The 14,122-nt window shown below is 43.1% G+C and overlaps 2 protein-coding genes across 2 annotated transcripts in view; one reads left to right on the plus strand and one right to left on the minus strand.

Moving 5' to 3' along the window:
* Nucleotides 1-11,670, minus strand: part of CRELD2 (CRELD disulfide isomerase 2) — a 37,788-nt gene extending 26,118 nt beyond the window's left edge. Inside the window, exons 1-4 of the mRNA XM_089684718.1 lie at nucleotides 11,443-11,670; nucleotides 7,421-7,503; nucleotides 5,238-5,348; nucleotides 4,773-4,864 (exon numbers count right to left, since the gene is read on the minus strand). Of these exons, the coding sequence (XP_089540844.1) occupies nucleotides 4,773-4,864; nucleotides 5,238-5,348; nucleotides 7,421-7,503; nucleotides 11,443-11,586 (430 nt within the window). The 5' untranslated portion in view covers nucleotides 11,587-11,670. The remainder of the gene's footprint in view (nucleotides 1-4,772; nucleotides 4,865-5,237; nucleotides 5,349-7,420; nucleotides 7,504-11,442) is intronic.
* Nucleotides 11,671-12,392: 722 nt separating this feature from the next.
* ALG12 (ALG12 alpha-1,6-mannosyltransferase) overlaps nucleotides 12,393-14,122 on the plus strand; it is a 35,003-nt gene continuing 33,273 nt past the window's right edge. Inside the window, exons 1-2 of the mRNA XM_089684710.1 lie at nucleotides 12,393-12,581; nucleotides 12,656-12,788. Coding sequence (XP_089540836.1) covers nucleotides 12,423-12,581; nucleotides 12,656-12,788 — 292 coding nt within the window. The 5' untranslated portion in view covers nucleotides 12,393-12,422. The remainder of the gene's footprint in view (nucleotides 12,582-12,655; nucleotides 12,789-14,122) is intronic.

Here is a 14,122-nt window from a genome sequence, read left to right on the forward strand (position 1 = left end):
TATATTCAGCAAGCGTGGTTACAAGAGATTACATGCACAATACATTACATGCATGATGAGTTTGATAGTCATACATACAAAACGTAAAGGTAATGCAGAAGTGCTGAGGACTGTGCTCCACGTGGTCAGACCATCCTGCCTTCCCACATCCTTATACACTAGCAGGAAAAGATCACATGGCCCTGGTTTGGTTAGCAACATCGCAGCCATCCTTCTTCCTACCATCATATACACAGTGAGCCTTTCCATCTAGGACCACTGCAGTCACTTCATAACAAGTCTTCATCTATTGAATGCCCCTTGGGTTTATGCAGTTAGGTCCATAAATATTGGGACATCGACACAATTCTAACATTTTTGGCTCTGTACACCACCACAATGGATTTGAAATTAAACGAACAAGATGTGCTTTAACTGCAGACGGTCAGCTTTAATTTGAGAGTATTTACATCCAAATCAGGTGAACGGTGTAGGAAGTACAACAGTTTGCATATGTGCCTCCCACTTGTTAAGGGACCAAAATTAATGGGACAGAATAATAATCATAAATCAAACTTTCACTTTTAATACTTGATTGCAAATCCTTTGCAGTCAATTACAGCCTGAAATCTGGAACGCATAGACATCACCAGACGCTGGGTTTCATTCCTGGTGATGCTCTGCCAGGCCTCTACTGCAACTGTCTTCAGTTCCTGCTTGTTCTTGGGGCATTTTCCCTTCAGTTTTGTCTTCAGCAAGTGAAATGCATGCTCAATCGGATTCAGGTCAAGTGATTGACATGGCCATTGCATAACATTCCACTTCTTTCCCTTCAAAAACTCTTTGGTTGCTTTTGCAGTATGCTTTGGGTCATTGTCCATCTGCACTGTGAAGCGGCGTCCAATGAGTTCTGAAGCATTTGGCTGAATATGAGCAGATAATATTGCCCGAAACACTTCAGAATTCATCCTGCTGCTTTTGTCAGCAGTCACATCATCAATAAATACAAGAGAACCAGTTCCATTGGCAGCCATACATGCCCACGCCATGACACTACCACCACCATGCTTCACTGATGAGGTGGTATGCTTAGGATCATGAGCATTTCCTTACCTTCTCCATACTCTTCTCTTTTCATCACTCTGGTACAAGTTGATCTCGGTCTCATCTGTCCATAGGATGTTGTTCCAGAACTCTGAAGGCTTTTTTAGATGTCGTTTGGCAAACTCTAATCTGGCCTTGCTGTTTTTAAGGCTCATCAATGGTTTACATCTTGTGGTGAACCCTCTGTATTCACTCTGGTGAAGTCTTCTCTTGCTTGTTGACTTAGACACACATACACCTACCTCCTGGAGAGTGTTCTTGATCTGACCAGCTGTTGTGAAGGGTGTTTTCTTCACCAGGGAAAGAATTCTTCGGTCATCCACCACAGTTGTTTTCCGTGGTCTTCCGGGTCTTTTGCTGTTGCTGAGCTCACCGGTGCTTCCTTCTTTTTAAGAATGTTCCAAAAAGTTGTTTTGGCCACGCCTAATGTTTTGCTATCTCTCTGATGGGTTTGTTTTGTTTTTTCAGCCTAATGATGGCTTGCTTCACTGATAGTGACATCTCTTTGGATCTCATCTTGAGAGCTGACAGCAACAGATTCCAAATGCAAATAGCACACTTGAAATGAACTCTGGGCCCTTTATCTGCTCATTGTAATTGGGATAATGAGGGAATAACACACACCTGGCCATGGAACAGCTGAGAAGCCAATTGTCTCATTACTTTTGGTCCCTTAACAAGTGGGAGGCACATATGTAAATACCCTCAAATTAAAGCTGACAGTCTGCAGTTAAAGCACATCTTGTTCGTTTCATTTCAAATCCATTGTGGTGGTGCATAGAGCCAAAAATGTTAGAATTGTGTCGATGTCCCAATATTTATGGACCTGACTGTATATGTACCCTTGTGTTTATATATACAAGTTTCACAACAGAATACTGCTTTTTAATCATGGATGAGGTTCCTATTCTTGGCTCCTTATGGTGACCCCAGTGGCATTGGCGGACAGCGGTGTACCCAGACAACATTAGTTCTCAGCACTTCTGCATTACCTTTATATACCTATGCGATTATATCAAATAAGCTTGAATCCATGGAATATATCCATAGTCATGTATTGCATCCCTGAAGAAGAGAAGTTCTAATCTCGAAAGCGTTGGATAGATGACTATCAAACTGATCATGTACAGTATTGTGCATGTAATCTCTTGTAACCACGCTTGCTGAATATAACTGTCATTTTAATCAATTATGTACCAATAAATTATTGTGCTTTTTTTTCCCCTTTCTCTTTGATATATTGGCTCATTAATCAGTGCTGCCCTTTAAAGTCCCACCTCCAGTGGGAAACATTTTTTTTCTCATATGCTTCAGATCATTATCACACTGAAAGATTAATTTCTAATTCAACTTTAGCACAGATGGCCTCACATTCTCATTAAGCACACTTTGGGGTTGATTTACTAAAATTGGAAAGTGCAACATTTGGTGCAGCTCTTAGAGAGTCAGCTTCCAGGTTAATTTTTGTCAAAGCTTAATTGTACAAGCTGAAGTTAGAAGCCGATTGGCTACCATGCACCGCTGCACTAGATTTTCCACTCTCCAGTTTTAGTAAATCAACTCCTTTGATATGATGCAGAATGTATAATAACTTAATGGCTGCGGGCTACCCAGGCTCTAAAGCAGCAAAGCAACCCCAAATCATAACATTTCCAGCATCCTGCTTCACAGTTATCTTCTTCTTCTACAATGTGTATTTGGTTTGTTGCAAAACTATTTACTGTTATTGTGAGAAAACAACTCTATCTTTGATTAATTCAGAGGGCCCAATATTTGTCTACCTGAATAGTGGCAAACAGTAATCCTGCTCTAATGTTCTTCTTGGACAGATTGAATCGGTGCATTCTCTGATTGTAATGCATGCAGTTTGACACTAAATGTTGCAATAAAATTTTGGGGTTCTTGGAGACTTCTTTCAGCATTAAGCAGTCAACGCATGGGTTGAATTTTCTGGGCTTAGCATTAGCATTTTGTTGAGGTTTATGCCATTTTCCTGACAGTGGAATGATTGATTTGAGATCATCTGGCAATCTTATCCCTTGCCAGACTCATGGGCATCCATAACTTTCTTTCAGAGGGCCTTAGAAAGCTCTATTCATCTTAACTTGATAACACAACAAATGTCAATAGGAAAGAGAACACCAGACTCTAGTATGCAAGTTTCACTTGCATACTCTCAAAGGTAGTTCTAATCATTGGCATCCAATTTGGAACGCCAGATTCCAATTCTGATTTCATGAATTTGATGTGGTGATAAATGGAGAGGCGTACTTACTTTTACTGTATACTAAATCACAAGTTTTGCTAATTTAGTTAATGAAAACGCCAAGTTCATTTTATATTTCAGTTCAAGTATATCTGCAGGTGCGATTTAAAGGATAAGTTCACCTTTAGGAGCAAGTTACATGTTACACTTACATTTATGGTGTAACTTGCAACATGCTCCTATGCAGCCATCTCCTGCTGCAATCCCTGCACCCACTGCCACAATTTGAAAACAGCGCGGTCATGCAGAGCTCTGCCCACACAGTATAGACTACAAGTACTGTCCGCCATTACGGCTGACAACTTGCATTTCCCAATAGTGCGAGTGCTCTCAACTTTATTAATTCTTACTGCCATTCAGTAACTGCCTGCCTGTACAGGAAGTACAGGCTGACAGCTTAGTGAGTGTCTGCAGGATCCTGACATTGCCCCTGCAATCTCATGATTGTGGGTGCAGTGCTTTACAGACTGCAATGTAAAAGGTAACAAATGCACATTTTTTTAACCTGCAAAATACATGTGCATTTTTTTTTTTAAAGGTGAATTTAGCCATTAAATCAAGATCTAAACTTTGTTTGTTCACATATGTTGAAATAGCCAACAATTTCCATGGGGAGTATTTACGTTTGCACATGACATGAAAGTTTTGCAGTTAATTTGACTCAAAATGATATAGCCTACCTGTTGCATAAGTTACCAGTATCACAACATCCCAATTCTGCAATGTCACAGCTACATACTGTAGTTACCAGCACAACTCTGTGCATTGCTAGCCATACACTAGTCGAAATTTGGCCATTTCCGCATGGACTGGAAGAATTTTGATCAGGGTGTGGCTATCCCTGCTCGATAGAAGTCAATTGCTGGAAACATGCTGGAAATTTTCTCTTGATTAGCAGCCACAGTCACTGACCAGTGTATTCTGACAGCAGGGGTGCCGACCTCAGAATACAATGTCCCGGCAGGGAGGGGGATTCTACCTCATCTGTATGGATGGAGGAATCTGCTAGTTTTCTTTTGTTCAGTCCACTGGCTGAACAAAAAAAACAATGCTCACTAATTTGTGACATCGTGGCATATTTATATACAATTATTTTATTTCACTTTCCCATTTCTATATTTACCTTAGAACGGCTGTATATTTAAGCTGTTCAGATCCTTGCATCGTAACAAAATCATGATATCAGACAAATTTAACAAGTGATGGGCACCCCTTCTTAATTGCCACAGAGCTAGTGCAAATATCCCAGTTCTGGAACCCCTTGAGAGACATAGAATTGATAGGTGGCTCTCTAATATTACACGTGTACATTAATATGAATTTATTATAATAAAGTTGAAGGAAGCATGTATTTAGTCCTGCAAAACTTGCTTTCTATACCAAAATATATTCTATTTATTTCAAATGTTCTACCTTTCTTTACCTAAGCAGTCAGGTCCGTACGTTCCAGAAGGACAACAAACATTTATAGTATCAATGCAAAACCACTTCAATAAATCAGGATACTTGTTCCGCCTGTAAAAAAACAAACACACAACTATGGTAATTACAATTTGCAATTATGCAATTTACCAGCTATCAACAATACCAGTAATATTTAAAATGGCATTGACGTAACATATTGTGGAAGTCCATACAAAGCTTTTTGTGATAGACAGAGATTTACTTGCATTTTCCATAAGGACCAATAACGCATTTGCAATTATTTATTAATCAAACTGTCCATTTATTACAATGGATTTCTAAAAGATACTGCCCATTCATCAAAATAATTATATTGAACATAGCACTAACAGACCTAATCTACGATAAAGTCTATGTCTGAGCTTTGAAACAAAATTAGATACACTTCAGCTTATGATTACCCTAGAACAAAATCACAGCTTACATCTTGAACCACCATTTTTCAACCTGTTCTTCATGTTCCTCAACCATAAGATTGCATTCAAAATCAGTGCTATCACAAAGATTTTCTATAATCTCCACCAGGCGTATCTCGCTGTAAGAAAAACACAAGAATTTTAGAAAACAGAAGAATTACTGCCACCATTCAAATAAATATTAGAATATATAAATAACATTTTACACTTCCAGCTGGTACAAATTATGCACAATTGGATATTTTTCTAATACAGGGACTTTCCTCAGAAGCAATTGACTGGATGGACGTCTGGACCACAACCAAATCCACCATGCAAAATATCAATGCATTGTAAGTTACCTATGAAGTCTTATCCCTCTGGTACCTAGTCCTCACCAGAAGGTAAAGGAATTCCTGTACGATGACTGGTGCATAAAAATGCGCATGCGCGAAACATTGCGCATAGAAATAAGCACAGGGCATTGCTAATAAAAATGAGCATAGGCTGGTGCATGCAAGAAAGAATGCGTGCACATGGGTGCACGCACGCAGGAGCGTGCACACAGTTTCTGGCACCAGACAGACTATTTAAAAGAGGCTCTTACTCTCTGTCAGTGCTGACTGGTCTTCAGCTATTTCCATGTGTCCTACTGTATCCTATGTGTTATCTGTTACTGACCTGGCTTGCCATTGACCTGCTCTTGGATCCCGTTTATCCTTCTCCTCATCAGTTTCTGATCCTGGCTTCCTCCTGACCTCGTTCCTGTCTGATGTTTCGGTACCTCATCGCCTGCTCGTTGCTGACCCTTGCTATCACTCTGACTACGCTTCCGTCTCCAGTTCGGCTCTACAGTCCAGCCGAGTGCTTGCCCTGGCAGTCCATTATATCAGCTCCGGTTGTCAGTGTGTTCCAGCCTCATACTTGTTAGACGTTCCGGCAAGCCATGCATCCAGATCTTGCAGTTCTGGTGGAGTGCTCCTTTAACCTCAGCTGGTTGTTTCTGCATCCACTCTATTCCTGACCGGATGCCCTGCCTGCAGGCACTCATGTTCCTCCTGGCCCTCGGCACTATCTGTTCCACCTTCAGTGGGGCCTGGGCTGGAGATACAAGAGAGGCTGACCTCGTCAATTCAGACTTCTATCAAATTCATCCCATATTACCCTCCAACCTGGTTTTGAGGGTGAGCAGATAATGGCACACATTTGCATATCTGATGGAAGGTTTTGGAAAGAGATATTTTGAATGATTTCTACACTGTTCTCTACTTTAATTCCCCCTGGTCCTCTTCTAGCACTGCTTAATTTACACCCTCTGAACTTAACTTGGATTGAGTTTAAGCTACTTCTCCACATAACCACGGCAGCTAAACAAACCATAGCAAAGGCTTAGAAGAATAACTTCTTTAACATACCGTAGTCGAGACCAAGCGCAGGATTACTAGGACCACGATTCATGACAAAATTGATGCGGTTCTGCAGTATAGGGTTATTGCCTACCTTAGAGTCTGGTCTCCCCTTACACACACCCCCTTCGCTCTTCTTCCTTCTCAATCCACTAAGACATGGTTTCTCAGAAGCCCTCATTCTAGAGGCCTGGTTTTGCTATTGATAATATCTTAATACATGATTGTCCTGTACCCTGAGACTTCATACCTTTACCTATTGTACCCTGAGAACCTTGTCTAAGGCCTCATGCACACAGGACGTTTTAAAAACACTCTTGGCAGCAGTGTTTTGGCAGAAAAAACTCCTGACGCTTGTCAAAGTGTCTAACGATTTTACAAGCGTTTATGAGTGTTTACAGGCGTCAATTTGTTTCATTGGCCAGAATAATAATTTATTCTGGCCATTAAAATCAATTAACGCTCAAGCGCTAAATGCACATAGCATTAACAAACGTTTAGGCGCGTTTACACAAATCAAGCGTTTTTTTCTGCCAAAACACTGCTGCTCGTGGGTTTTTTTTCTGCTTATAAATGCTACTGATACTAAAAGCTTCTAAAAGTCTATATGTGCATGGACACATAGGATAACATGGAGCAACATTTTTTTTTTTTCAAATGCCTCACACCCCTAAAAGTGGCTGCAAAAAAAAATCCCCGTGTGCACGAGACCTTTTACTAAAATATTTTTAGAATATATTTATATTATAATCCAAAACTGATTAATGAGTTTGGATACCACTGCAATATGGTTAATTTTTCAGTACCTAGCTTCATATTTTGATAAAGTTTTTTCTTCCCAAGCAGTGTTCCCTCCTCCAAAATTCTTTTTTGATGTCTTTTCAAGACCCTGTGAAAAAAAAAAATCCCACATAAAACATATAGTTTGTTTTTCAGCTGCACAAGTCAGATGAGTGTTGGAAAATGACATATTGCTATAGACAACACATATACATGCCATTACGTTTTATGAGAGAGCCCTGTGGAGTTTCTGCTTTTAATTTTACCTGCATTTATGGTGATTCTAAAGGTTTATTTTTTTTAAATAACAAACGTGTTATTATTTACCTGCTCTGTGCCATGGTTTTGCACAAAGAAGCCCCGATCCTCTTCTCAGGTCACCCTCGACACTCCTGGCTCCTCCCCCTTGAACAGTGCCCCAAATAGCTCTCGAGCCCCGCTCTGTGTCCCCATAAGATATACAGAGCCACAGCTCTGCCCCACCCTCTGCTCTTTCTTCATTGACTGTGATTGACAGCAGAGGGTGCCAATAGCTCCCGCTGCTGAGTTTCAGCCAATGAGGAGAGGGAGACCCGAGGCTCCCAAGCACATCGCTGGATTGAGAGGGGGCTCAAGTATGGGGGGCTGAGGGGGGAGCAGCACACAGAATTTTAGGTTAAAAAAAAATCTTCAGCCTTTAGAACCACTTTACAGTTTTGCATTTATTGTTATCCAAGCAGAATTTATATTTTAGCATATAGAGCCTCAATGGCACATTGGCTTTTTCGCCTGCTGGATTTCCAGATTTTTTGAAGCGGTACTCTCTGCTGCCAGGAAACCAAGCATTGATAGTTGTTATAGTTCCAGAGTGTCTGTAATCTATTCTCAGCAAAAGGTTTAGATGGAATAGGGAGAGTTAGAACTTCCATCAGGATCTTAATGTTACCATGTCTCTGCTCTAGAGATTCACCCTCTCTTTTTGTCCTTGTAACTATTTGCACTGAGAGAGAAAGTATAGGGAAGTCCAAACTTACTGTAGTCCCTGAAAGAGAAGAGGAGTAGAAAATCTTCCAATAGGAACTTCTGATGACAGCTGTGTAAGATTTCAAACACCTTGGAGAAAATTCCCTTAGTTCCTGTTCTGTCTACAGGATAGTAAGTGAAGGGAAGTCTCCCCAACTGAAAATCGCAATACTCTATCCTAAACCTAAAAATGTATGACTTTAATTATGCTTTAAATCTAAATCTGGTCAGTACAAACAAATTACTTTCTCCACCATCTATTGAGACACACAGGATTTCAGAAACAGTTGGGTCATCCAAAAGCAGTCCAACTGATGAGTGGGCAAGAGCACCTGACAGGTCCAATAACATTTTTTGGAATCCATCTGCAGCAAAGGAACACTGAAGGACCAAAGCCAAAATCAAGCCCAGATGAAGTGAAACCCTCTGCAAGATAGAGGAACTGCCACAAGGAAGGGGATGAACTTGGTGCTCCAGACCAGGAAAGAGAAAGCATCACCAAGTAGAAACTTTCATGGAAGGACCAGATAGGCCTTAACTAGATTTATTGAAGGCAAATAGACTGTTTACTTTCCAAGGGAATTTTCCCTTGCAAAATTAACAGCCTATATGCCTTTACTCCAGCAGGTCAATTAACTGCCAAAAGCTGTGATGTGAACTGACCAGGTAGGAGACAAGCCATTTTGCCTGGTTGTGGTGGGAGTGAGCTGAAATAGTTGTCCTCCAGCATTGCATCTGGAGTGAATAGACCCTTAGATGTGGTGACTGCATTAGTTTTCTTTTTATAAGCTTTCTTCCCTTTATTTCACCTTGTGGTTTAGCCAGTAACACACTTCTTGTCCTAGTGTGTCTCTGCTCCGGAAGAAGTAGCAAAGCTGACATTTTTGTAAAGCAGCATTGTCAGTCTGAGGAAGGGTAGTGTTAGCTGGAGTTCAATTTGTTATCCAAATCTATCTAAATCTGCTGGTCTAACAGTTTATAAACAGTTACAGGAACATTTTGGGAAAAAGCGATACTAAACCCAAGACCCTGCATTCACTATATCTGGTCTCCCACAGTACACACAACATTGAAGTGCAATTATTTTAGTAAATATAAACTGCTAAATACATTTTCTCATCAGCGGTTAGAACAGTCTTGTGACTTCAGCAGAGCACTGGTTAAAGCTTGTAGGAGGAGTTTTCTTTCTGCTCTAGGATGTGAAACCTCTGACCCTCTGTCTGGACAGTGCCGATTGGCCCTGTGCTGATCACATGCACTCTGCAAAGAAAAAACCCTCTCTAGCAATACGCACCAAACTGACCATGTGTATGTGATGGATTCAGTTTGTATCAGGTGGTCATTTCAACAAGAGGAGGGGCAGAGAAGAAAGGATCAAACAGTCTTTTTACACAATGGAGAGGATTAACTCCTTAGATTCCACAGTGAGTATAACAAGCATGCTTTACTGCATATACAGACTGATTTTACTGTTGTGGGTTTAGTAACACTTCCAGAATTAAAGGCTGATAGCCAGCAAAACACTAATATTCATCTTCTGCATTTGACAATGTTTTTTTATTCATAATAATCACAAACAGTAGCATATGCTTCAATCACAAAAAACTGCATACAGGGTGCCTGAAATTATTTAAGTTAAAGGATAAGTTCACCTTTTAACAAAAAATAATAAATACACATTTTTTTTGCAGATAAAAAAAAAATGTGCATTTGCTATTTTTTGTTTTGGGAGCCTGGAAAGTATTGCAGCAGCCATCAGTAGATCACTGGTGCCATGCAAGACTCCTGCAGACCTGTCAGTGTATCTGTGTACTCGCACCTCATACAGGCAAGCAGATACACTGTGACAGGAAGAATCAATGAACTACCACAGTGTTCAACAGCGCCATGGTAGTTCATTGAGAACTACAACCTGACAGCTGCAAAGGCTGTGAGAACTTGTAGTTTTCCAATTCAAAGAATATGGTGCATGAGTGACGTGGCCACTTTTTTTTTTAAATTATGAAAGCTGGGGGGGAAGTTGTCAAAACAAGGGAAGTGGGGGCTGGTCCTTTTGTAACATGTTGCATCCTGAATATGGGTGTAACATTTTACAAAAGGTGAACTTACCCTTTAAAGCTGAAGGAACGATCTGTAGTAGTGCTGACTACTACAGTGATGTTCAGCTTTCTCAGGGATCACTCACATTTGAGTAATGTATTGTGGCAAGCTGGCTTTAACTATGCAATACAAGTCAGTCTGGAGTCCACGTTTATGCTAGAAATAAAACCAGACAAGCTGTAAAATCACAAATTGTGAAAAGTAGAAGATAAATATTTGCTTTGCTGATCGACTTCCCCAGTTCACACTGTTGCTCCCTTGGCACTGCCGCCACAGAACACATTCAATTTTTGCCAGAATCAGAACGGTACCCAGAAGGTCTCACTGATCACTGCAGTAATGACTACTAACTACACTGATGGTCAGCTTTCCCAGCAGTCTATCAGGTAGCAGAGATGTATACGCTGCACCAATATAAGGATGCAATACAGATCATCCCTGGAGTTTGGCTTTTAGTCCTGGTTCACACCAAATGCAACCCTGAAATTGTCCTACTTTGCTTGAAGTAGCGCAATTTCAAAGCCACCAAGCTGGTGTGATTTTATATGCAGCTTGCCTGAACATCTGTGCGACTTCATACAGATGTCAATGAAAATCGCACCTGAAATTGCTGAAAATAGTGCAGAAATGATTTTTAAAATCGGTGTGATTCCAAGTCAGAGTCACACCGATTTGAGCAGTTCCATTACTGACAGTAGGGTGAAACTGTCAAATCGCATGACAAGTCGCACCAGAGTGAACCAGGGCTAAGAAACTTGTTACATGTTTATATCAAGGAAGGAAACCTTTATGTGACAAAAGACTAAGTGCCAACACATGACTGTAAACAGGTAATCAGTACAGAATGCAGATAATAGATGAGCCTATGCAGTAAATGGCCAGCCTATATGTATACAAGGCTCTGTATAGTCCAGCCCTGAGGACACAGCAGAAGGATATTGTTTACCTCGTGGAACCTGTCCACCAGCCTCCTACACGTGTCACACGGCTCCTTCTTTGCAGCTGTACAGATGAAGAAGAAGAGTACAATGAGGAACCGGGTGGGCAGGTGTATGGACACAGCAGTCCCAGTGCTTCCTATGACTGCCATAATGGAGGAGAACTAGCAGTGCACAGGGCCACCCATACAACACCCCGGTACGCAGGACTGACATGCAGCTCCTACCCTGACAACACTCACTCCAGGCACAGACATTGCATCCTTCCAAGTCGGCTTCTCACTTCCGTGTCCGCCCTCCCTGCACGCTGATTGGCTGTGCGGTACAATTTTCCAGGATGTGGACAAATCCACCGCTGCCACGCTTAGGCCAATCAGCGCTCCACGCGTACGGAGAAGTTGTCTACGGCTGCTGAGGACAGGGAATGTGCTGTGTGTAGATGGGTACAGATATCAAACCAATGTGTACATAATAAACCCGGTCACCTCAGCCTGTGCTGGGCATAAGTGGCCCGGTCACCTCAGCCTGTGCTGGGCATAAGTAGCCCGGTCACCTCAGCCTGCGCTGGGCATACGTAGCCCGGTCACCTCAGCCTGTGTTGGTCATACGTGGCCCGGTCACCTCAGCCTGTGCTGGGCATAAGAGGCCTGTTCACCTCAGCCTGTGCTGGGCATACGTGGCCTGGTCACCTCACCCTGTGCTGGGTTTATATGGGAAAGCCGGCCACCTCACCCTGTGCTTGGTATAAGAGGCCTGGTCACCTCAGCCTGTGCTGGACATAAGAGGCCTGGTCACCTCAGCCTGTGCTGGGCATAAGTAACCTGGTCACCTCAGCCTGTGCTGGGTATTGGAAAGGCCTGCCACCTCAGCCTGCGCTGGGTTTATAGGGGAAAGCCGGCCACCTCACCCTGTGCTTGGTACAGAGGCAGGACTCCCGGCTGTAGTAGCCTATAACGTCGGTAGGGGGCGTGCTGTTCCTCCGTCAGACATGGCGATGAAGGGGAGAAGCGGCGGGCAGGCTCTGGTGCTCCTGTACCCGGCCGTGGCATTCCTACATCTCATGGTATGTCCGTACACCAAGGTGGAGGAGAGCTTTAACCTGCAGGCCGCCCATGACCTCTTGTATCATAAGCTGGACTTGGACAAGGTAATGTGGTGAGCGGGGGAGGGCGGAGCTGTGTACGGCGGACACTAATCCCTCCTGTTGTCTTCCTCCTGCAGTACGATCACCATGAGTTCCCCGGGGTGGTCCCCCGGACGTTCCTCGGCCCCATCTTCCTCACTCTTCTGTCCGGCCCGGCTGTACTGGCGGCCTCTGTGCTGGAGGTGTCCAAGTTCTATTCCCAGCTGATAGGTGAGATGTCCTCCGTGTGTGTGAGCAGACACGTGCCGCTCCATTCATACATGAGGGTATGTTCTAGCACGGGGGTCTCCAAACTTTTTTTAACCTCTTGCCCTCCAGAGGATTTACCCTCCTTCCTGACCAGGCCATTTTTTGTGATACAGCACTGCTTTTAACTGACAATTGCGCGGTCATGCAACGCTGTACATAAATGAAATTTGTCAATTTTTTTCCCCACAAATGGAGCTTTCTTTTGGTTTGTCTTGAACGTCTGTGCATGTTTTATTTTTTGCGCTATGAACAAAAAAAGACCGACAATGTTGAAGAAAAAAAAAAAGTTTGACTTTTTGCTATTAACCACTTGCCTACCAGGCACTTATACCCCCTTATTTACCAGGCCAATTTTCAGCTGTCAGCGCTGCCGCACTTTGATTGACAATTGCGCGGTCATGCAACATTGTACCCATATTAAATTTTGATCATTTTTTTCTCACAAATAGAGCTTTCTTTTGGTGGTATTTAATCGCCACTGGGCGCTTTACTTTTTGCGCTATAAATAAAAAAAGTGCAAAAAATTTGAAAAAAAAAAGTTTCTTTGTTTCTATTATAAAATTTTTCAAACAGGTAATTTTTCTCCTTCACTGATGTGTGTTGATGAGGCAGCACTGATGGGCACTGATAGGTGGCACTGATGGGCACTGATAGGCAGCACTAAAGGGCACTGATAGGCAGTACTAATGAGGTGGCACGGATAGGCGGTACTAATGAGGTGGCACTGATAGGCAGTACTAATGAGGTGGCACGGATAGGCGGCACTGATAGACAGCACTAATGAGGTGTCACGGATAGGCGGCACTAATATGCAGCACTGATAGGCGGCACTGATGATGGGTACTGATAGACGGCACTGACTGGCACAACCGCTGGGCACTGGTGGGCGGCACTGGTGGGTGGCACTGGTGGGCAGCACTGGTGGGTGGGCACAGGTGGGTGGCACTGGTGGGCACAGGTGGGTGGCACTGCTGGGCACAGGTAGGTGGCACTTCTGGGCACAGGTGTGTGACACTGCAGAGTGGCACAGGTGGGTGCACTGCTGGGCACAGGTGGGTGCACTGCTGGGCACAGGTGGGTGATCTGCTGGGCACAGGTGGGCGGAGCTAGTGGGCGCACTGCTGGGCACAGGTGGGCGGAACCTGCGGGTGGCACTGCTGAGCACCGATCATCAGGGCACTGATCATCAGTGCCCTGATGATCGGTGCCGATCCTCGCTGTGACAACTGCCGGTTCTCGGCAGTACTTTCCTCACGATCTGACAGCGTGAGGAAAGTATAGCCGAGAACCGGCAC

This window comes from Staurois parvus, unplaced genomic scaffold (genome assembly GCF_062004578.1).
Source record: "Staurois parvus isolate SC_StPar_1 unplaced genomic scaffold, SC_StPar_1.0 ptg000019l, whole genome shotgun sequence".
Taxonomy (NCBI): domain Eukaryota; kingdom Metazoa; phylum Chordata; class Amphibia; order Anura; family Ranidae; genus Staurois; species Staurois parvus.